Source organism: Esox lucius, chromosome 16 (assembly GCF_011004845.1).
Source record: "Esox lucius isolate fEsoLuc1 chromosome 16, fEsoLuc1.pri, whole genome shotgun sequence".
Classification (NCBI taxonomy): domain Eukaryota; kingdom Metazoa; phylum Chordata; class Actinopteri; order Esociformes; family Esocidae; genus Esox; species Esox lucius.
In genome coordinates this window covers 9,672,034-9,693,870 of record NC_047584.1, presented here as the reverse complement: position 1 = coordinate 9,693,870, position 21,837 = coordinate 9,672,034, and the positions used below count along the sequence as shown (strand labels likewise).

Here is a 21,837-nt window from a genome sequence, read left to right as displayed (position 1 = left end):
GTCCAGTCAGACTACGGACTCTCACCATTCTTGTCCTTGACCCTGCTCTCATCGAAGCCGTTGACCCTGGACTCTGGTTTGAACTCAATGTTCCCCAGTTTGAGGACTGCTGCCACCAGCTCCAACACCGACTGCACTTCATCCTCCATAAAGCCCACGATCTGCATGGCATTCTGAGTGGGCACAGAGAAAGGGGACTTGAAGCAAAACATTTAAGGAAGGTCAAAGTGGATGGAGGGGTTTTGTAGATGGGTGATTCTGCCAGACTTCAACTTGTAGTCAATATTGAAGACATAATGTCACGAGGACAAAAGAAAGAGGAGGGAATTTCTGGACTGGAGACAGAAGAGAGTGAAACAACTAACAACCAGGTGCAGTGCTGTGGTTTCCGTGCCTGGGGAAATATCCTGAAACAACATAGTGCGTGTACGTGTCACTTTGATCTGACACCATTGTCAACAAGGGTGAGAAATGGCTGATTAGGCTGACTTTAGGGAGAGGTTTATTGTTCATGATCAATGACTTATATCGTGTTGGCATAGAAGCATCTGTAAGCTGGCCTACCAGCTCCCTCGCTGAGAGAAGTGTCAAGACAGGATACACTGTGTGAGGGTCTCACACAACACCATTTCATATAGGCACTGGTTTATATAGGAAACGGGACTATAGAGAATAGACTGCCAGCTGTGACTACTTTTTTTTCAACCATAGGTCCCACTAACATTTCCATCTATTTTTCAATTGAGCCCTGGCAAAGAAAGCAGGATTAAAACAAGACAAGACACGAATGTGCTTACGAGAGTTTAAAAGAACAGGTTTAAAAACATCTGCAATTTGTGTTCAGCAACCCTCGACTATGTAAATGAATCACAACAATCCTTATGCTCTGTGTTATAAGAATGGGGCCGCAAAGCTAACAGCACAAATATCAGCCTCTTCTTCTGGGGAAATTACATAAAATACAGTTTTAACAATCTTAGATAATGTCTAAAACTGTGTACAGTAAATAAAGTGGTGGAATAAAATCAGCAGCAACCCTAAGACAGCCGTGTAGATTAGTATTCAAGTGTGTGTGGCCTTACAGTTAAGGATGGCCATGCTGCTAACTCACATAAGGTAAATGTGTAGGTCTTGTGTTGGTTATTAATATAGAGAAAACCGATATTTGTCAGCAGCACAAAGTCCAAGGAGACTTTGCTTCCGTATTTGATCCCACCCCTGCGAACTGAAGAAGCGCAGGGAGCTGCTGCTATAAACTTCCTGGGAGAAGTTCGATTTAACGGACTTGCTCAGAGAGAGAACTGTAGGTTCATCACTTTCCAGTTACTGGTCAGATGGTCCGCTAAGCTACCAGCATGATAGACTGTGTCTAGTGTAAGCAGGCAAGACCCTGGGGCGTCCACAAACAGAGAGTCACCATAAACAGAGTCTCTTTACATGGGTATGGATTAAGCTCAGGAAGCTCATAACGTCTTCCGGGGGTCATCAACATTAGGTCAGGAGGACGAGCGCTGTTCACATGGTGGCCATGCTGAGACAGAGTGTTTGTGTGTGTACCCCAGAAGGAACGGATGCAGCTGCTGTTTCTCCCAGCAACACCACAGCCAGCCACTGTCGTTCCACCATTGTTTGCGGCAACATCATTACGGCAGATCGAATGGAACTCTCCAGATGAATCGCCTCCCAGGCTAAACAGCGCTTCTCAGTCTCCAGCCATGGATACACTGGTTCAAAGTTCCCGGTAGGGGCTGCACACGACTACACGCATTGGTGGCAGAAGACCACGCAGACGGTAGAATCACGGGGTGTGTCGGCGGGGTTACATTTCATATGGTGAACTGGTCTTTTATTAACCTTAATCCAATGTACCAGCTTGTCTGTTTGGTCGGTAGGTGAAGAGGATCAGACCTCGTCTACTCTCGCCCTGATCTCTGCCACAGTGCACCTCTGAGCTTAGCCAAAAACAACTTGACCCCGTGACACACAGGAGTGTGTGTGTGCGAGATCCAGGACTAACAAAACACATAGGGACCAGACATCCTAAACGCAAACACTTTTAGTTTAAGGCATTCAGGCTCGGTTAAGTTTAGGCATAAAGGTGAGCTTTAGGCTTAGGAGGGAGGGAACATGGATTTCTGGTTTTCGGGTCCACACAGGGATTGAATAATGAATGTGTCTCTCACCCAGACGGTCCTGAAGCTTGCTGCGTCGTCCAGCCCATTGACGGTGGCTGAATCAAGACTCAGGTAGTTGTATTTACTGAAGTCTCTGTCCAACTTCAGCTTCGCTGTGGGCCAGAAAGACAAACACGCATGGCTTCAGCACTGTGTATTCAGTCAGTGCTGGGATGCAGGTGCAGGACACTTCAGAGCATGCACGCACACAGACACACACACCAGAGAAGCAGTTTCAACGGGACCTTTAAAAGGTGTGTATCAGGTATCAAGGAAAGCCATTCCACAACCAAAGCACGTGTATTACATTACAGGTTACATGAACTGCAGCTAAACCATGTCTTTTGATGTCTGTCCACTGCTGAATCAAATCAAAAACCATTATGTCGTTCTCCTTCCTCGACTGCTGAACAGTGGCTTTGCTCCAGCTGAGAACAAATAAGCCATATTGGTTTCAAAGTCTTTGTTCCCTGGAGTTAAGCACAGGTTCATGTTTAAGTATCGGTCACATTATTTCAGGGTAACTAAGAATGACGCTGGCTGAGAAATCGGACTCTTTGACGCCATGTGTAATACTCATGGCATATCTAATCGAAATGTATGACCTTTTCTTGGACGTTACGACACATGCGTTGTGACACGTTAATATTGTCAGTGTGTTAAAACAGTGTAAATACTGACCGACAACTGTGGGCCTATAACTTACTCAGTGTGTCATTAGAGGCTCCAGAAAGAAGCTGGTAGAAGATGTGGAAGTTTCGCTCTCCCCTTGGCTGCTTGCAAACCCTGGACTTCTCCAAAAGATCTAAGGATAAGAATATGAGAAAGAAATCCCCCAAATGACTGTTAAAAACACAACAATGAGCATACTAGCTATACCAATGTATTATTGAAACAAATAACGAATCACTAGAGACAAGGCAGGACAAGATTTCATTCAGTGGGTTGACACAGCTTATATAATATCCTTTTCCAGATGTCACCTGTAGAACATCTCTTTGTTATAGCCAAATATGAGTGTTTCCAAGGAGACAGAGCCACGGTTATGTTGGCTTCTCATTGTTCATTTTGTTAAAGTGGACCGGAAGACTCAAGAGGAAAACAAATGAAGAGACCAGATGTCATGTCAACTCCCTCGCTACTAGCCAAGTAGAAAAGCACCTTGACTGATCGGATATACAGTTAAGGATGCATTGTCGTCTTGTTACAGGAAGTTCCTAATTAATTACACAAAAACAAGGTATGCTTATCTTTTTTAATTGTAGTTTAACTACCAATTAGAGCTCTATATACCCCAAAGTAGGATCATTTAATGATTTCTTGGCCGACTAAATTATGTTGAGACAGGGCTATATCAGCTGCTGGATGGATGCTATAGGCACCTGCTATAGCTTTTAACTACTAGCCATAAGTCCTGACTCCTCTAATTGAGGAATTAAATACTAGAAGAAAGTGAGTCTGGGGCCACTTCATAAAGCAGTTGGACACTTTGGCACAGCACTTAATGCCACATATTCACTACAGAGACAAATAGTGTGGGTGTGTGTCTGTGTTTCTCAGGACAAGGCCCCAGGGTTCAAGAGCTAGAGGGTTGCTTGTGGTCACAAATGTGTAACACCTAATGCCAACCACTCACAACATATTCACACACTTGTTAGGGCCACATGTCTGCACGCTCATCATTAAGTGGCTCTCTCTGGGTTGTAATGTCACCTCATCAATAATCTAGCGACTCTTTAGAGAGGGCAAGAAGAACAATACACTGCATTTGAACTGTAATCAAAGAGGGTCTAGACAAAACAATGATGCTATCTGTGCCACTGTATCTTCCCAACCAGTCTCTTACACCAAGCGCAAACAAGAATATGAATTCTGGCTTTGATTGGCTAGTAAACACAAGTTATCCAGGCAAATAATACAAATTCCAAGCATCGTCTTGACCAAACGCACAACAGTGAATCGAAACATAAACATTAGAATGCATTAACAGGAAACGTGGCTCTAGAATGTTCTGAACATTCAGTCCCCCCCTTAGGGGGATATTCTCTTTGTCATGACCTTTCACCTTTTGTACACAGACAGATCAGACTTGTTATTGCATTTTACTAAGGGATCTATGCAATGCTGTGTTTTTCATACAGTGGGGAGAACAAGTATTTGATACACTGCTGATTTTGCAGGTTTTCCCACTTACAAAGCATGTAGAAGTCTATAATATTTATCATAGGTACTCTTTAACTGCAAGTGACAGAATCTAAAACAAAAATCCAGAAAATCACATTGTATGATTTTTAAGTAATTAATTTGCATTTTATTGCATGACATAAGTATTTGATACATCAGAAAAGCAGAACTTAATATTTGGACTGTCGCTGGGCAATACGGACTTTCAGCTCCCTCCAAAGATTTTCTATTGAGTTCAGGTCTAGAGACTGGCTAGGCCACTCCAGGACCTTGAGATGCTTCTTACGAGCCACTACTTAGTTGCCCTGGCTGTGTGTTTCGGGTCGTTGTCATGCTGGAAGACCCAACCACGACCCATCTTCAAAGCTCTTCATGAGGGAACGAGGTTGTTGGCAAAGATCTCGCGATCCCCTTTGTAGAAAAGCATCCCCAAATAATGATGTTTCCACCACCATGCTTAACGGTTGTGATGGTGTTCTTAGGGCTGTACTCATTCTTCTTCCTCCAAACACGGCGAGTGGAGTTTAGAAGCTCTATTTTTGGCTCATCAGACCACTCTTCAGGTCATTGACCAGGTCCTGCCGTGTAGTTCTGGGCTGATCCCTCACCTTCCTCATGATCATTGATGCCCCATGAGGTGAGATCTTGCATGGAGCTCCTGACCGAGGGAGATTGACCGTCATCATGAACTTTTTCCATTTTCTAATAATTGCACCAACAGTTGTTGCCTTATCACCAAGCTGCTTGCCTATTGTCCTGTAGCCCATCCCAGCCTTTTGCAGGTCTACAATTTTATCCCTGATGTCCTTACACAGCTCTCTGGTCTTTGCCATTGTGGAGAGGTCGGAGTCTGTTTGATTGAGTGTGTGGACAGTTGTCTTTTATACAGGTAACAAGTTCAAACAGTTGCAGTTAATACAGGTAATGAGTGGAGAACATGAGGGCTTCTTATAGAAAAACGAACAGGTCTGTGGGAGCCGGAATTCTTACTGGTTGGTAGGTGATCAAATACATATGTCATGCAATAAAATGCTAATTAATTATTTAAAAATCATACAATGAGATTTTCTGGATTTTTTGTTTTAGATTTCTCACAGGTGAAGTGTACCTATGATAAAAATTACAGACCTCTACATGCTTTGTAAGTAGGAAAACCTGCAAAATCGGCAGTGTATCAAATACTTGTTCTCCCCACTGTATCTGGTCTATAGCTTTCTGAAATGTAGTATGGTACTTGGCTATTCACCACAGGCATGGAGTGTTTAGGATATGCTTAAAAGAGAAACATGAACTTAGTCTAAATTATATAGTTGCAAATCAAGAAAATCATGTCTTGTTTTTTAATAGCATTTAATAACCACCAAAGCAGCATTTCCTTGGCAATTGCCACTCCTAGCACGCTCCCATAATCCAAGTCAGCATTTCTTAATTATCCAAAATAGGAAAGCCATTTTGCATGCTTTCCCATTCAATACAACCATAAAAAACTAGAATTTTCTGTAGGATACACAGTTCTCATTTGACAATATTCCTACAGCAAAACTAGTGAACAAGGATGTCGTGCCCCAAACCTGGTGGTCCAGTGTACGTTGACCATGCCCTGGGGATATTCCTGCTCTATAGTCCCAGTTAAAGGAGACTTCCGTGGATAAAACTGGCTGGAGATAAAGTGTGGTCCATAATGAGGTGTCAGCTGACTGTGCTGTAGCAGTATATAGGCACAGAGGGATTTAAAGCCAGTGACTTCTGAAGGGAGGCCCTCAGGGCCTTTTCCTTTCTATCCTACCATGTCTTCCTGTTATATACCGTGGCTCCATAGTCACATGACCAGGGAGCTCTCCACTCTGACAGAGAGACAAAGGCATATCTGTGACTGAGAGATCAACCATTCTTTGTTTCCTGCGACCTTATGGCAGAATCTCTTCACACCAGACAAAACATTATAAGCATCTGACACGTCAAAACAATAACATAGAGGTTGACGCATTAGAGATATAGACCCAAGATGAAGGACGGCATTCAGAAAGTAATCGTCTGACCACGTCTGCTTGGCAACTTTAGTTTTAGGTCATTTATTCCTGTCTAGTTCCTGTGTGTCACCGAACCTTTATTGACTGAAAACAAACAAAGTGCAATATTGATCATTATCTCTTTTTGTTGTGGCAACTAGCCAGGCGTGCAGGCACGACATATGACGCCCTGGCATGCTATGATCCTTCTTTCTCTTGGATGCCCTCCCGTTGGCTCTGTCTCGCTCTCTCTGGCTCACCCTCTCCCCGGTCCTCCCTCTCCCCGAATCAGTGGGATACGGGTGAGAGGGCCATGCCATTGGTGACATGTGAGACAGCTAGGGGGATGGACCAGAATCATAGCATGTGGCTTCTGCACCCTACAATACTCACAGTTGCTGATAACTCCCCCCAGAGGGTCTCCTTTGAAGTCAAACTCAATGTCCATGTATTTCCCCTGTGGAAGACAGAACACTTGTTTGAACTTCCAGAACCACATTGAGGAAATTATTGGGTCAATAACTGCAAAACCAGCTTGTCTCTAAGGTACTATAACGCTACACAAATAACCTTTTTACATAAAGCATGGGTGCCAAAGTTGAATAATGCCAACAAAGAAAAGTATTAAAAGGAAAATCAAGCAATAAGGAGTTAGAGGACACCAACAGTAAGAGTTGGACCCAGGGTCGACCACTTCAAAATGGCATAGCTTTAAGGTCTTTAATATTGCAGAAAGTATTAAACTTCAAACACGGCACCAGAAGGCCACAGTCTTGCTTTAGAGCTATTCTCAATATAATGCATTTACAGAATGATGAACTGGTCAGGAATCAAAGAGTAAAACATAAAAATATGCAACTGCTATAAGCAGATCCCAAGATCCAAGAGAGTAGGTCTGAGGAAAAGGCTCACAAGCACAGGCAGGGGAATACTGCAAACCTCACTGAAAGATTAGCTTTCTACTTGTGGGAACAGTAAAGAAGCATTACTATAAAAAAGCATTAAGTTATTTTTAAGAAATAATTTTGTCTCAAGAAATTACACTTGATCACAAAGTATATTGCCAATCACGTTGCCCATGGAAGAACCACTTATTCTTACAAAGTTCTACATTTCTTTTCAAAAAGTTATCCAGGTAAAATTACATACAAATAGTGAAAACAATAGTCAGCATACCCTGTAGCAATACCGTGCATGTGGAAGTAATTTAGCAACGTCAATGAAGTACTAATACTTGAAAAACACAAAGTAAAATCTTGCACCCTCAAAATTTGCCCATTGCAGATTAATGAACCACAAAATTCACACCCGTTGTCTGTTTATAATTTGAGAAAGAAGCAGAGCTTGGAACTTTTTCACGCCCAAAGAAAACCACCTCGCTCACCAACTCTCTCTCCCTCTACCTGTTCTGTTTACATTTTGGTTTGGAAGAACACTGGACCCAGTCTCTTCATGTCTGTTTGATTTTCTTTTTATTTATAGCAGACAGTTCTTCAAAAAGCGGTAGCTTAGACCGATGGTTGCTGCCAAACTCAACAACAACCCGGCCTCTGTGCACGGACAGGAAACGGATCAAACAATCTCTCGTTGTCCTTAGGAGATGAGTTAGGCCAACAAGCAGGAGATGCTCATCTGGCCAAGGTTACCTAATAATAAACAGATCAGGCATAATCCTAAATAATTCCCCTGCTATGATATCCTAAGCCTAAGCACAAGCTAGCTACAGGTAGGTACACTCTTGGGTTGGTGAGCAAGTGGCACAACCTGAACACAAGTACCTCAGATGTTGAACACTACGGTAAATGGAACTGACTCGTGGGAATTTTTTGAAAGACCTGGGATTCTGTCTTGACAAGGTGACCAAACCAGCACAATAGACATTGGGTTGTCACTGTGAATGTGTTCTTTCCTGGTTAAATAAAAGTCAGACAAATAAACAGACATAAAGCAGGGAGTGTTTTGCCCCCATGCAGGACACGGTATCGCTGCGTGTTTTCAGTCCTTTTGCGGAAACCTACAGTGATGTGATGACATCAGAAACAGAAGAATCTGGAATCTAAAACAGGCAGTTGCTGGCTGCCTTGGGTCCCTCTGGAAAACTCCAGCCAGCCAGTGAAAATGCGTGAGAAAGAAAGACTGCAAAAATGAGCTGCAGTCCAAAACAGGAGACTTCCCATATCTCCAGCATCTGGAAATGAAATGTTTTCTTAGATTAGTCTGCCAGACATAAAAAAAAATAAAAATAATCAACAGTCGTTGCATCATCACCCGGCAAAGTGTCAGTCAAAGTTTCCTAAAGCTCCAGTGATGAAGGCGCCTTGTTTTCATTACAATGCTCACTGTTTATAATGCCTAATAGTGGAGGACAGGTAGTGTAGGAGGCCTGTGCAGTACATTACTTCCGTAGGGGGCGTTTACAGCTGTGGAGCAGCTGGATAGGTCAAAGGTCAGTTACCAACAACCTAACCCTCCCATTGGTTGGACTATATGATGTTCTTATACTAATATAATCTCCACACTAGCGTAGCCTGTGACAAAATCTCTTTTGCTTGTGTGGTAGTCTTTAACCGTGCAAAGCTGGGCTGTACTGGTATACGTGCCAGGTGATGTGGATATCTTTAGTGCTTTAAGAGTCATCTCCATGTAGGAAAACATGACATAACAGCAGAAAACTAGAGAACAGAGCGGTTTCCCAAACAGAAAGGACCTTGGCAGCGTCCACCAGCAGACATCTGGAGACAGTTGCCAAAAGGATACACGGACTTGGGTTTCATTTCTATCATGTGCTGCTCCTAGGCTGTAACGGTAATGGCTTGGTGTTATGTCAGGCCCTACAGACAGGGCCAAATGTGAGCTTTACAGAGAGACACAACAAGTGAAGGACTACAGGAGAAAGAGGGATATGAAAGAAATGGGTGAGGGTTTGTTGGCCAGTGGTGACAGTTTGATCAAAGGTTCACCAGTGTTTAAACACTAAGCCTCATTGAAGGAACTGAACATAAAAGCACCCACATTATTTACTGTTGGTGTCTGGATAACAAGAATAAAAGGACACTTACAAATCGTGAAGAGTTATCATTTCTCACGGTTTTGGCATTCCCAAAAGCTGAAAATAAGAACACATTTTTGTTAGATAACATATTATTAGTTAGATAAATAGTAAAATTGGCTACCCTTAAGTACGATTGTCTAACCAAAGTTCTAAATGTCCTCCCTTATTTCTGGGGGAAATGCTACAAAAAATGTTGATTCCTGTCAGGCAGTAGAAGTAAGCGTTGTCTGCTCCCTTACAAAACCCAACCCTTTCACTGATTTATGATTTTTCACAGAATGTTATGCTATAGACAATTTAGATTTCACTGCTTAAGAATTTAGTAGAAACCATATATCATGCACAGACAGGTTTAAATTCATTATCCCAGTTCCAACACCGCCTTTGCCTAATCCTAATTTGTCCAAACAATCAATGATGAAAACCCAAACACAGGAAGTACGGCTGCTCATAAATCACAATTCTCCATTCCTGCCTTTTAATCTGTCCATCAGAGTATGCCCATAAGAGAAAGAGCAACCCAAATCAGTATACTAAACACGTAAAACAGATTTGTAATAATTGAGAAAATTAGATATTTTGAAAGCTACAGGCTTGTCTTTTTAGGGAATCTAAACTAAATCTAACTATCATTCACAGAGAAGGAAAAATGTAGTCTGGTGCTTTTAAAATGTTTGTGACATATTTGGTGACTTTTTATTTCAAACCTACACTTTCCAATGTCGTATTCTCTGACATGGGGACAGCTAGGTGACACCCACTATTTAGCTAGTACTTGCTAGCCAGTTAATGAAATGAAAATGAAAAACTGTCTATATAATATTGTGTTGTTTTTAAAATGCCACCAGGAAATAAGTCAGAGTGTAAAAAGTAAGGATCTTGATTTTTTTGAAAGCCTAAGGCTTTATGTAGCATTGTTGCTACATTTCAGTTATAGTGGTTCAGAGCGTGAACTGTGCATTACACAATATTGAAAGTCTGACGTTCAAGACACACTTCTCAAGACAATAAGACACATTTAAATAGACACATTTAAGCAGGCTGGTATTTGTGGGGGCACCAATTACAAAACTGCATTGTGTTCTCTTCCTTTTTCCCCAAACACTTCTAACTGCATTAAACACTAACTGCAACACTGTGGGGTTGTAACGTATTTGATAGGCCACCTAATTAAGGAGCAATGAGGAAGTTCATCAGTACTAACTAAAGTGTCTGTTTCAATGGCGGTTAAGAAAAACTGGTACATTGGCAGCCTGGGGGATAAAGACTACAGCCTAGAGCAGGATGTCTGTTTTGCCTCTTTCTCTCACTCGCTCGTTTTTCTCTAATGTTTCTCTCACTCCTTACAGCCTGTAGCGGTTAAACTATTCCAGATGTGTTCTGGGCCTGGATCTATAGTACAGCAGCTCAGTACTGGGCAACGCCAGGCTAGCATCTTTCAAGGGCATTTCCTGTCTACAGACCCCCAGTTGAAACACAGCCGTCTTTGTGCCAGCTCAGCCGTTTGGACTGTAGGTTTGTGAAAAGGTTAAATAGGGTTTGGAGAAAGTGTGTAATGCCAAGTAGCGATGGGAAAAAACCGGTTTGATAAAGAACGCTAGAAAAATAAATGAAATCCTGTACTCTGCATAGCAGATATTCAAAATTGATGGCAAAGGTAAAGCCATAATAGTAAAAAGAAGCCCTCAAGATGGATATCGTTTCGTTTTTCTATTTTTGTTTGTATTCCTATTTTTAAAGCCAAAACTGTGGTTTAAAGTGGGTGTGTCTCTGATGCCGTGGCCATGCTTGTGGAGCCCCATTCCACTGTGAGTCTGCTGGACAGGAGCCACCTCCCACATTTACTGGAGATGACCCCACCATTCTGACATTTCTGCCTGGGGAAGACCGGCTCACTCACCTTCCAGCACGGGATTGGACTGCAGCAGCTGCTCCTTCACCTTGTTCACTTCCTGGCCCTTCCCACACACCGCCGCCACATATGACATCACCAGCTTACTGGCCTCTGGAACAGCAACAGAAAAAAAAAAAAAAATCTAGAGTTAAACAGGGAAGGTGCACACCCCAAAGAAATCCCCCAAAATTCCCCAATATTCACTATTCCCTCCCACCACACCCCACAATCTCCCTTACATCATGACTCAAACGACTGAAACGGGGTGTGCACTTTTCCTCTCTGGAGAAACGAAGCCAGTTCTCATAGCCCAAAACCACCATCCCTTTGTTTTGTTAGATGACTTTAATTAGAACATTGATTAATAAAAACAATTAAGTCCCCATTCAGTCTTTTACATTTTAGTTTTAAAATAACTTTAGGTCCAATTACTGTAGTCTATATATTAGAGTTGTTGTAATATAACATTCAAGCTACTCCTCAAAAAGACATGATAATTTAAACCATTTACAAAATTCACCATTTTATTTTTTTGTATTGTGTAGAAATGCCTTTAAAACAACTAGGCACATTACTGCACTGTGTCTTTAATTGTCCTGACCTCACTAGGCACTGAGCACATAAGGACACGTTTCACTTTAAAAGGCCTGTATACATTTGGATAATCTTTGCAATTTCCCAGAATCAATTCCCATTTCAGGATTTAGCCTAGGCTTGAATTTATGGGACTTTACGTGTTCATGTGGACTGACATGAATAGAAAATGTGCCAGAGTGATCCGCCTGGTCTGTACAGGAATCATTATGAAGTTACATGAATTGTAGTATTAGTGTTATGACGTCGGTGGTGTGTAGTATTAGTGTAATGTTCTGTCCAGACTGCAGAACATCTCCAGCACATGACGTCTTTCTGTCAGTGACCCATAAACCAGGGTCCATATTCAAAAAGCACACGAGTTACAAGGGGTGATCTAGGAACAGGTATTCCTTCCCTTTATAATCAAGGAAATACTGTTCCTACAAAAGCACTTTTGCAGGATCAGATTCTTCTTCAGTGTGATGGACAACAGTATTTGGCTCAGACTCCTAATGAACCGGGCTAGTGAGGCAGGAGTCAGTCCGGAGAAATTAATAGACAATTATAAAACAAAGCCCAATCTAAATTATCAAAATTCTAATTTTAACCGTGTTTTTACAACATTGGAAGAGACTTATAATTAAATGTATATTCTTAAAAAATGTACTCGGTATACATCATTTATGAGTCTGAAAATGGATGTTGAAACTAAGAATCCTGGCCTTAAGATTTTTCTGAAAACTACAAAGTATGGAGAAAGAAAATTCTGATAAGATGAGTAGTAACAACATTTACAGTGACTAAGCAGAAATACCCTATATCATAATTGGCAGTCTATCTAAAGAGAAATTGTAAGATCAACATGAGATCATGTCTAAATCCATACTCATCCTGAACTTTAACCCTCATAACATCAAAAATAAAATCGTCAGTCATCTATCTAGGAATGGAAATATGCATTGGAAATAACAGCTTTTTTAACAGCTCTCCATTACATTTTCTCTCAAGGAGTAGACCTAGAAATGCGTTGAGGTCAAGTATGAGTTTAAATTTGCAGAAATGTTAAATAGCTGACTTTCAATATATTAAATAAACAAACAAAGCAATCCTGTCACTGCATAAAAGGCTAAAGATCAATACATGAGTAATCCCTGTGAAAACACCATAATGAGTAGAAGACTGCAAAATCTTAATAAGGTGACTGAGTAATTAATTTGACTGAAAAGCAAATCGGCTAACTCTGTTTGACCCTGGTATTTTACACTGAAAAGCCAGACCCATTTTCATCAGCCTGCCCTCCCCGTAAACCTACAAAAATGATGAGAGATTACCCCAAATCCCAAGTCATCTCATTGCCCTGGTTTGCTGATTCACTTCCTGGATTGGCACTTTAAACCCATGAGTTGTTGGCAAAGAAAATGCAGTATTCAGAGAACGCTTTGCCTTCACCCACCATGATGAAAGAAGGAAAAATGACGAGTGGCTGTGATGTACTACACTCAAATGTTTGTAGGATGTTGCAGTTATGGAGCTGCGCACTAACTACAAATTAAGTTTGGAATAGGGGAAAAGGGGAGTAAGAAAAACAGTGCAACCGTCAGCATTGTGCCATTGCCAAAGTGTCCACACATTTGAACCCTGTTTGACAATCAATGTTGGGCATCAAAGAAACAAAGATGTTAACATTGGCCTTGCAGTGACATTACCCGAAGCCTTGTAATCAAAGCACCATTAACCAAAAACAATTTCAGGGCTGCAAGTTCTGCTGGTGTAAACAGAAATATATTTCTGTCCCTGCTTCAGTGCAGTGAAGGCCATCTGTGGAGAGTTTAATCAGAACCAAATGGACAACCAACAGGACTGACACAACATTCGTAATTCACCCAGCGGCCGCCCACCCTTCACCTGGCAGGCATGTGTAGGTCTAGAAGAGTTATACTTCAGATGAATTTTGCCACGCCAGCAGAAGAAGTCTCATAATAGATGAATGAGCGTCAATCCCTCTAGAAAGAGCGGTCCCTGGGTGTTTTCTTCTTTCAGAGGATGTGGGCTAACTATTTGTTTGCTCAGAGATTGGAGAACAACAAACAATTCTGTGATTTTGTGTAAAATATCCATATTTTTTCCATATCCATATCCAATATCCGTACATATATCCATATTGTAATCATTGGCAAAGTGAAAAAACTATTTTGTCTGTAACAAAAAAAGTCCATACTAAAAAAACTATGTAGATGAATTGGGGAGATAACGCCACATGTCAAAACAGGTGAACTAACACTTCACCATGTTGAAGGTAAACAACAGGTAGAATACTGGGAATCAAAGTTAACCATACAACTTAGCATTCAGAAAACACGCCTACACATTAAGGGGCTCGGGAGTGAAGGGAATCACTCAAGGACAGATGGACAGTAGCACTACCGACACAGTTTTTATTTTGTCAATGTAGGTCATTGTAACACAGTTATAAACAGCATATCAACACATCCACAGCGCTATTACAGATTATTTTTGAATGTGCCACACTAGGTTTAATTGATGCTGACAATGCTAGCTAAGCCATGTAGGCCTGTGCTCAGGGTTAGAAAACATTCCCTTCCGTCTGGATAACATACTGAGACTTGCAACTGTATGATAAGGGTAGGCAGGCACTGGCAGTCAGCAGTAACCACCACAAAACACTGAAAATGTAGATCAGCATTGGATAAAGCTACAGCCTAACAGAAGAGGGCTGTGATCTGTTGTGGGAGTGCCAGTCAGATTTACAGAATACAAGAAACAGTTGACGCATCGTGTTAATGCAGGCGTAGCAAAACAATTTACAGTAAAGACAAACAGAAAACGAAACGCAAATGAGAAAATACAAGTTTGATAAATCAACAGAAGCAAAAACTCTAAATATACCTACATTATTAACAGTACAGTGTCAGTGTTTTTAAAATATGTGAATCTTAAAAATGTGCTTTGTAGGTAATTCCCACCTGCTACATAGAAGAATGAGGAATAGTATTTACTCGTTACTGTAGTCATGTTATGGTGGATTGATCCGATTTAAATGTAATTAAAACTCAGTGGCCAGTTTATTAGGTACACCCATCTAGTATCTGACTGGTTACCTTAAAAACCACCTGAATTCTTTGGGGGGTGGATTCTACAAGGTCTAAGAAGCGTTTCAATGGGATGCTGGTCCATGCGGATGCAGTACAATCAGGCTGCGACCTGCTAATCTCATCCTGAATATGCGCCATTAGGTTAAGGATCTGTGTAGCCCACTCCAGTACAGTGAACTGGAATTGGTCTGAACAGGCAATGTTTTCTACTCCTCATAGCATAACATCATCATATCATCTTCACCCCGTCCATCCTCCATTTCTTGACCCCGCCCTCCCTCCATTTCTTGACCCCGCCCTCCCTCCATTTCTTGACCCCGCCCTCCCTCCATTTCTTGACCCCGCCCTCCCTCCATTTCTTGACCCCGCCCTCCCTCCATTTCTTGACCCCGCCCTCCCTCCATTTCTTGACCCCGCCCTCCCTCCATTTCTTGACCCCGCCCTCCCTCCATTTCTTGACCCCGCCCTTCCTCCATTTCTTGACCCCGCCCTTCCTCCATTTCTTGACCCCGCCCTTCCTCCATTCATTGCTTTTCATTTCCAATATAATGATACAATGCTGTTGGGAGTGGAGTTTCTATAGAAAGTGCAGAGTGAGGTGGCTGTTGAAATCTAACAAAATTATAATGTCAAGACAGCCCGCTGTTCATTGTTAGAAGCACTTAGTGGTGGTGGAATGACTACAACAACAATTATCAGAGGTGTATATTATTATTAGAAAACATTTTTAGAATATGATCAAGGCAAAAGAAACATCCCAAATAACTTTTGCTGGATTAGCGACGACAACGACTGTGTGATTTCAAGGCATTCAGTGGTGAAAGTGTTTACTCTTTATACAATGGTGAGCATGTTGTGCTGAGTTTGGTGAAGGACTAGACTCACCAGTCTTTCCGGCTCCACTCTCTCCTGTGATGAGAATACACTGGTCTTTATCTTGGTCCCTCAGGGAACGGTAGGCCTCGTCTGCCAGGGCATAGCTGGAACACAGAGAATGCAAATTTGCATTAACATTCGTTGTTCACCAACACATTCAATTCAATCAAATATCTATAGCTTCGAGTTAACTTCATGACCACTAATGACATCCATTCCCATTTCGATAATCCAAGCCATTCTCTCTCATTTGACACAGACCTACAAAAGTTTATTTGTTGTTATCTACAGTGTGTTCCCATTTCTCCATTGCTAACTGGGTTGATAGAGACAAAGTTGATATTGAGATAACAGGGCAAACAGGAAATACTTTCATGATTGACAAACTGTTGGGTCATGCCACATGCTTATTAATCAATGACACGTTGCATAAAAGATTCTGGACTGGATATAGATTGGGTCTGTGGGGCAATCACATTTGTTTGTGTGACTTTTAGAATGACCATGCGATGCATTTGCTCACTTTGCGATGGTATTGACACAGGTTTACTGACCGCATTGTATTTAATGATTTTGCAAGGCTAGTTAGCATAGTAAATACTGTGCATTTACAGCAAGATCTTCAAACCTAAATTCTGCTTTAAATACATTGATCCAAAGTGTTGAGTGTATGGAAAATTGGGGCAAGCATGACATCCAGATTCTTTGTTTAGAGAAAGGAATCAGAGCAAATCAGAGCAATCAAAGCTTCTAATGAGCCCCAATGCAACGGATTGATACATTTTTCATTAACCTTACTGATAACAGCACCAACAAAGGGACATTAATTAGTTAAAATTAATGGGGTAAAATGAACCCCAGACATTTCACATAAGCTACATTCCAGGACAGTGACACAATGGGAAAGTGTGACAGTATAGAAGACTGAATTTCCCCCTACAATGCTGGGATTGTCAGTTCTGCTCGAATGCAAGCAGGAAAAGTGTACAAGGTGCTACCCTGTTTGGCATCCAAACAGTTATCCATTCTGTTGCAAATATGTTACATTAAAACAATAGAAACAGGCCATGGTCCACAAGACAATGAACTGGGTTTTCCCCTTTTGCATGTGAATAAAGGAACAATTATCATTGTACCGTTATATTATAGTACTAGTGTTCCAAACTCTTCCCTAACCAGCCCACCAGACAAAAAATGAGTCCTGCAAGCCTACAACGTCTCCAAGCTCCCTTTTCCCCCTACGGCTGTACATTTTACATTCATTACTCAGGAATTTTCCAGAGCCACCACTAATAATAGCTTTGATTGTGGAGGAAATGTTTCATGTACTTTCCCGTTTTTTTCTTTTTACTCCTGAGCACCCCTGTCCCTAATATGAAAAGATGATACTGTTTTCTGGTTAAAATGCAACGTAAGCAAACTCGGGCCGTAACATAACCTCTACAGTAGGTATGCCTCATGCAGAATGGTATTGACTTGAGCCTGCATCCATGCAAACCCAAATATGGCCTAAAGCTTCTGTAGAAAATTTGGCATTAAAAATGTCTGATTTCCATTTTGGTGGCATTTGCTGACCTCATACCTCACCCATCCAAGGGGTATTGTGGGTATTCACTAGACTCAACGATGTGAGTAATGTTATCAATTAAGTAATTACATGACTCCTCCGACCACACTTCCCAAAGCTTCAGATGCATGCAAGATATTTTCCATGCCACACTCAGTTTTGTCACTCTACAATAGTTTTATTTAGATGAAAGAGACTTGTTGCCAGATTTACATTGGAGATACATTTCTTTTATAGCGTAAACCGGGGGAAAGCATTAAGTGTCACACGTTTCCTTCCAGGCTAACGTCTGGCACTTCCGACAGATACTCCCCACAGCTACTGAGCTACATAAACATAAAATGAATACTATGTCAGGAAGCAAACATCTCACAATGACACCAAAACAATTGTACAACAGCAACAGCCCTTTAGTTACCGGGGAGAGCCATGTTAGTTACAGGATAAACAACACTGTCAGTGAGTTTATAAGCCTTTTAAGTCAGGGGTCTAACTCTACCTTCCAGAGGTAACCCCGTACTCTTTCCAGACAGATACACCCTGCGGCTACCAATACCAAAGTTGTCTCTCTCAGTCTGTATTGGAGGGGAATAGGTGGTGATGTAAGTTATGTCCTGTTTCATGTATAAACTGAATCAGAAAAAGGGAATATGTTGTTGGGATGCAACAAACCAAAAATCACACAAGCACCTTAAAAATTTGACGTTTTCACAGGCCTTCCGGGACAAGAGGTCAAAACGCAGAGTGTGCTTCAGTTGAGCCTTTCTCGCTGGGCCATTGATGTTTCTAATTATAGTGTGAATAGAAAATAGCAATGAGATCTTATGCAAATAATATTTAACTTGAACTTGTCATCGGGACAGTTGTTCCAATTTCAAATATATGCTCACTTTACAATGAAAGCCATGGAGAAGGCTTAGGTATATATAGACATTAGCCTGAGATGAATCTACCACTGTCAACCCCAACTCTGTTACCCGCACTGGCTGACTTGCCTAACTGGCAACAGAAAGACGACGGCCAAAATAATTAATGCCAGGTCACCATAAAAACTGACATTGCATCTTGCCTGGCTGGAAGACACAGATCAGGAATCAACACCATCATGTCTTGGCCAAGGACCAGTCCGGGGGTGGGCGGGGCATGGGAGCCAGCGGCAGATGTCTGCACATTTTATGAAAACAGCCAGACGTGAGCCTGACAAAAGACAAGCATCACACAATTACCCTGGCCTGAGAGGGGGATGTTAGAAGGGGGCTAAGAGGGGAGGGGCTAGGGATGATCAGGGAGCGCTGAGGGGGGAGGTCCCCCGCCAGGAAATGCACCACATAATCCGCTGTCACACACGCACACACGGCCGAGAGCGCTCGCTCGTTAGGGTTAGGCCTCTCTTATGAATATGAATGGGCCAATCGCAATATGAACAGACCTGCAAGCTGGTGTGCGGGTAACCAGGTGCTACCAACAGAGGCTTGTGATAGCGAAGTGGGGCAACAAAACCAAACGTCTGCAGAGCTCCCCTCTGCCTTCCAGTGGGTCAAAGTGGGGAATGTGGCAGTGGAACCACATGGCAGCCTGTTTGTTTGTTGCAGTACTTCAAAGCGTCCGCGGCAGCTAAACGCTCAAAGTGGAGGAGAGCAAATCTGTGCCGTCCTTAACTGAGACTGTCGCGAGGCCACACCCAGAGACAAAAGAAGAAAGAAGTCTGAATTAAATCAGACCATCTGCTCGGCCAACGCTTTCTGTAATCATCAAGACCATGAAAGAAAGAGGCAGAGAGAGAAAGAGACAGAAAGACAAAGAGAGAAAGAGAAAAAGAGGGCAACAAAATTGATTCACCGTTTGCAAAATGGAAGTTGCTATTTTAAGTATACATACAAGGGTTTCTTGCATCAGCGTGGAGATCATGATACAATATACCAAAAGAACACGAAGGGGAAGCAGCAAGCCAAAAAGCCAGTAAGCAAACGGCCATATTGGCCTGGTGTGACCATGGTCCCAGTGAGAGGGAAACAGGAGGAGGGGTGGGGCCGCAGGGTGGAGTGAAGCCTGGCACACCCCGAGACCACGGCTGTAATTTGTGCCTCGTCGTGGCAGCGGTGCGATGCAAAGCCACACTGGCAGCAGGCGAGCGGCAGAAAATAGCCAGTCAGCCTTTCTCCTCCGGGGTGACTGAGCGAGGCCTAACGAGAGGGGTAAGGAGGGACCTTTGATCTGAAACCTGTTGCGTCAGATGGGAAGGACATCACTCCTCTCTCGACGTGGAGTTTGGTTCATCTCCCGGCATGATTCATGACTGCCATGAAGTCACGTTGTAACTGTGGCCCACCCAGCTAATGGGGAATGAGGGAACCTCCCTCAACCAACTGCACATTTGCCTTTTTGCAGGCCGTTTATTTCATATCTGACTAATTACACAGTATTGCATGTCCATGCAGTGATTTGGTATAGCTTTCGAGCGGCTTTGTTATTAAAATAGCTTTACTTCAGTGGCTCCTTTACAATGGACAGGCAAGGCTGTAAGGAAGCTTAGTCATACAGTGGCAGTCTGATCTCATCCAGGCCAGTCCAGAATATGGCTCTCTAGAGGCAGGTTGCTAGTTCTAGGATATCCGTGCCTTGCACTGATCGAGCTATGAAGGATGCTTCCCTTTCCTGCTGTATCACAGGTCCAAGTGGCACTAAATGCGACCATTGTGTCAGACAAATCCCGAACACACAAAAATAACGGGCTACTACTGTCTGTGGCTCGGGAAAAAAGCCTAGTGAAAACAAGCGCAGGTGCTGGCAGTCAGGCGGAAAGACAAAAAAAGAACAGGGGGGGGAGAAAACAGGGCTACTATCAGGAAGAGTGTAAGCTGTGGTCTTTGTTCTGATCAGAGACATCTGACAGTGTGCCTGGTATACATTTAAAATTGGATCATAGTCATTTATTAAGAGGAGCAGAATTACTTATGCAGAGACAAGATGCTGTCACAGGAGGATCAATAAGTAATCATGATTTTTACATAACACCAGCGCTCAAAGTTCTTTGGATTGCTGCTCTCATCGATCTAGCCAGGACAGAAGGCCTGTATTCACATAGGAAATTCATATGGGTAACTCCGCAGTATCAAACTTGAATTGTAGATAATAGCACAATGGAAAGTCTGCAACAGATTGCTTAAAAATGTAAGCACTTTGACTCTTTTGGAATATCCTCAAAGGAGACAGCCTTTCTATATCAAAGTGTTTTTTTCTCTAAAGACTTTCAGGGGGTCTTGGCTTAGATTTCATCAAAATATACTGCAATTTAATGAGAGAACATTCCACATATAAACTGTTGGTTTCATCCTGGAGAAAGTACTACCATGCTGACTAAGTGTTGTTAAAACAAGTACTTTCCCTGACAAGATTTCCCCTCCAGATCAAAAGAAGAGTCAAAGCAGTAGGCTATTTAAGGAACAATTGAGATCTAATTGTAAGAGCTAGCAAGGGGTAAAGCGTGAACCTAACAGAGTTAGAGTTGCATTTGGTCCCCTAAAGGGATAGGAGATATATCCTTAGTGGACGACTGAGTGAAAAGATTGGAGAAAAGATTTGATGGTCAATCCCCTGGGGTGTTAGATAACAGCCTTAATCGCTTACAGACAATCTGAAGTGTGTATTACAGTAGTCACTGGGCTAGCATATGTATGGCACAAACTTTTGTTCAGAGGTGGAAACCCCCCTCCCCCATCTCTTTTGGCCAGAAAGCCCCCTCCCATAACACACACTTCGACAGGATGTCGTTAACAGAGGGATAAGTCAGGTCTGTTCCTAGGTCTGACAGTGCTACAGTAGCTTTAAAGCTTTTCCAGGTCTTTTTGCTCTGCATAATGACTCAGACATCCTCCTTCTGTCCTGTCCTTCCCGTCTGGCATCAGTCGATGACTGCAACCCCAATGCTAAGTATGTACAGATACTAGATTAAAAGATCAAGATTAGAAGTTTATTAAAGGCTCAGTAATCATTAACACTTACAATTAACAGAGGTTGACTCATTTGGACTTCAGCATTTCCTATTGATCTCTTTAAAGGAAGCTGGAAGAGAGAGATTTCGGCTAAGAACCAATTGCATAGGAGAAAAACTGCCATTTATTTAGCATTTCACAACTGTTGCTCTCTAAAAATTCAAGTAGATTTCACAATACATTGCATGGTCCAAACTATCTGAAATCTGCTTAAATATGCTCTTAACATTACGATAGTAAACAAAAAGAGCACAGTCCAAGACACTATCCACTGCCCTCACTCTACACACATAACAGCACCCTAAACAGGCTTAGTACAGCATAATGTCCTATACAAAAAACCCCAACAATCACTTGACATCTCTCCATGAGAAGTGGCCAGGGCGTGACCTTGGATCCC

At 42.2% G+C, this 21,837-nt stretch overlaps 1 protein-coding gene across 5 annotated transcripts in view; it reads right to left on the bottom strand.

Annotated features, from left to right (window-relative positions):
• The window catches only part of myo1b (myosin IB), an 83,410-nt gene that overhangs the window by 18,769 nt on the left and 42,804 nt on the right, over window positions 1–21,837 (bottom strand). For all 5 annotated transcript variants that reach the window (XM_010902461.4, XM_010902463.4, XM_010902464.4 and 2 more), the window contains exons 4-10: window positions 15,888–15,982; window positions 11,320–11,424; window positions 9,427–9,473; window positions 6,761–6,824; window positions 2,881–2,979; window positions 2,184–2,287; window positions 26–173 (exon numbers count right to left, since the gene is read on the bottom strand). In XM_010902461.4, the coding sequence (XP_010900763.2) occupies window positions 26–173; window positions 2,184–2,287; window positions 2,881–2,979; window positions 6,761–6,824; window positions 9,427–9,473; window positions 11,320–11,424; window positions 15,888–15,982 (662 nt within the window). The remainder of the gene's footprint in view (window positions 1–25; window positions 174–2,183; window positions 2,288–2,880; window positions 2,980–6,760; window positions 6,825–9,426; window positions 9,474–11,319; window positions 11,425–15,887; window positions 15,983–21,837) is intronic.